Below are 2,736 nucleotides of genomic sequence, written 5' to 3' on the forward strand. Positions count from 1 at the left end.
AGCAGGTTTGTTTACAGTGTTCAGCATTTTAGTTTAGCATGTTAGCACGCGTACATTGCTAGTACATTAGTACTAAACACAATGTACAGCCGAGCCAGATGCCTATGTTTTTGCAGGCTATTTGACATGTTGATGATGAAGTAAGCTAGTTCAACAGAGAAAGTTTCCGAAATAGTTTTTATTTTGTGGTGATGTTAATTGTACACGCCCCTGACAAGTTACCAGAATCACTGTTTAAAAGGTAGTGTTGTGTTTCTGCTACTAGGTGAAAGCAATGAAGAGATTGGAATCATGATTCAGAACTACATTACAGAAATCGAGGAGCTCAGGTATGTATGGAGCTTATTTATTTATTTATATAATTATTTATTTGAATTTAACCTCTTCTACCTAGATCAGTGGTTAAATAAGCACATGACTGCATGCCTCATTCTTTAAATAAATGCACACAGCATCATTGACCTACATTTATAGAGGCGATAAGGTAAAATGTAGGTAAAAGACATGAAACAAGTCAGCACAGCAGGAAAAATGTTATGTAAATATGTTGCTTATGCTTTGTGACAGTGATAACTCTCCCCTTCCATCAGAGCTAAACTTTTTGAAAGTGAAGCTGTGAATGAGAACCTCAGAAAGAACCTGTCACGGGCCTCCACACGCTCCTCACTGTATGGAGGCCCTGGCTTCTTCTCGCCTACTCCCTTCACCCCTGAGAAGGAGGCCAGTGATGTCATTGAGCTGGCCAAGAAAGACCTGGAAAAACTCAAGAAGAGGGAGAGGAAGAAGAAGAAGAGGTACAGTATAGCAAAGTGGTGGTTGCTGTTCCACTTTATACTTTATAAGTTTGTACATTTTTTTTAGTTTGTTTTCTTGTTTTTGGTATAAAGTTCAGCATATGGATCACATTATTGCCATAAAAAAACTATTTTAGTTTTAAAGCTTTGCTACCTCATTTCTTTTCAGCCTAGAGATCTAGTTAGTTTGTTAATAAACTCAAAACAATCCAGAAGACAGGACACCATTTTGTAATTTTCAACAAAGTGGCATGTAACTGACATGTAGGATGTGGTGGTTCGGGATGTCCAGCAGTCAATTGTCAGGCAAACTGCTGTGGGTTTTTTTCACTCTCTCTTGCAGTGAAGCATGTTCTCTGTCATATAGGCTTGGGATAATTTTGTGGGAGAGAGTTTTCTTGCTTGGAATTACAAACATTGGATTGAGAGCATCAGTAAAGCTGAATCCTTTGTCATCCATGACTGAAAATGGTTGGAAATCACATGCAATCATTTTAGCCAATTCCTCATCAATTGTGTTCTGTCTTACTGGGGTTATAGCCTTTTGCTGTCTCATAGAGCTCTGGGTTGTAGGTCTAGGTGGTTGTGGTGGTGTACTGGATGACACTGTAGACACTGCAGCAGCAGCAACAGTTGCAGTAAACAAACTGGCACTTTCATTAGTAGGAGGTTCACTTGCTTGTCTTTTTTCTTCCAACTGCACTGATGGATGGACAGTTCTAATGTGCCTGTGCAAGTTATTTATAGAGCCTGCTCAATATGAGATTTTAACCTTGCTACACTCTGGCTTTGTATTATTGATGTAATTGAAATACATCCAAATTTTACTGCATTTCCTGCGGCCACTCATTTTCTCACCTTTCTAGCGTGTTGTCTCTGTAGCGGCTGTTCTCTCTTTCTCTCTCTTGCGGCACCCTTCCTCCAGTTTCTTTCTGTGTGTGTGTGTGTGTGTGTGTGTGTGTGTGTGTGTGTGTGTGTGTGTGTGTGTGTGTGTGTGTGTGTGTGTTGTGTCTGTAACCCCCGCCCCTTCCCCTCCTGCTCAGTGTGGGCATACAGAGCTGTTTCTTTTGTGACCGACACATCACTGCTTTTTAGCACCCTGGCATAGGCTTTCCCAGGGAGGCTGAGTAGTGTGATACCCGATAATTGGATCACACTCTCCGGTCCCCTTTTTTTAAAAATGGGAACTCCAATCTGGCAGTCCACAGGCACTGTCCCCATCCTTCATGCAACATTGAAGAGGTGTGTCAAGCAAGATAACCCAACTATGTCCAAAGCCTTCAGCATCTCAGTGTTAGACCCAGTTCTTTAATTGAAAGTGCGAGAAGTGAAGACAGAAGAGGACTGTATAAAATCAACAGAAAATTTAATCAAAGTCTGGTCACATGTAAAGCCATACAGCGCTGGGCTCAGAGAAACAGAGCTTCCGCAGGAACCCCATCATCAAGGAGTGCCGAGCTATCATCTGTGGTCAAATTTATCTTCTTAGGCAGAGACCGCCCCGTACAGGGGTTGGACTTTACACGCATCTTAATTCTAATGGCCCTTGGTGTGAGCAGGTCAACCCCTGCCCATACGAATTTTCATGAAATGTGCTAGAAAGCCAGAGGTGTGTATGTTGTGATATCAGGCGGTAGCTAACAATGAATACCGGACAATGGGTTGTCTGCGGCTGCAGACACTGTCTGTCTAGGCTATTACAGGACAAAGCGGACCTACGAAAATGCTAAACCGGCCAGGAGATCCTCTCAAATTGTAGGTCCCCCAAATCTGCAAACTGTTACATGACAAAGCAGAACTTGTGAAATGCAAAGTGGGCCTATGCAAAGATGCAAAACGGCTGTCCGGTTAATTAAAAATGCATACATTATTTCTCCACAAAGTTCTAGCAGGCAATTCCTAATTAGCAGTTCTTGGCAATTATCAATACAGTTGTAATATA

At 41.9% G+C, this 2,736-nt stretch overlaps 1 protein-coding gene across 5 annotated transcripts in view; it reads left to right on the forward strand.

Annotated features, from left to right (window-relative positions):
• Window positions 1–2,736, forward strand: part of LOC109960920 (kinesin-like protein KIF21A) — a 36,341-nt gene that overhangs the window by 17,332 nt on the left and 16,273 nt on the right. For all 5 annotated transcript variants that reach the window (XM_020601391.1, XM_020601392.1, XM_020601394.1 and 2 more), the window contains exons 10-11: window positions 266–329; window positions 591–794. In XM_020601391.1, the coding sequence (XP_020457047.1) occupies window positions 266–329; window positions 591–794 (268 nt within the window). The remainder of the gene's footprint in view (window positions 1–265; window positions 330–590; window positions 795–2,736) is intronic.

Source organism: Monopterus albus, unplaced genomic scaffold (genome assembly GCF_001952655.1).
Source record: "Monopterus albus unplaced genomic scaffold, M_albus_1.0 scaffold51.1, whole genome shotgun sequence".
NCBI lineage: Eukaryota > Metazoa > Chordata > Actinopteri > Synbranchiformes > Synbranchidae > Monopterus > Monopterus albus.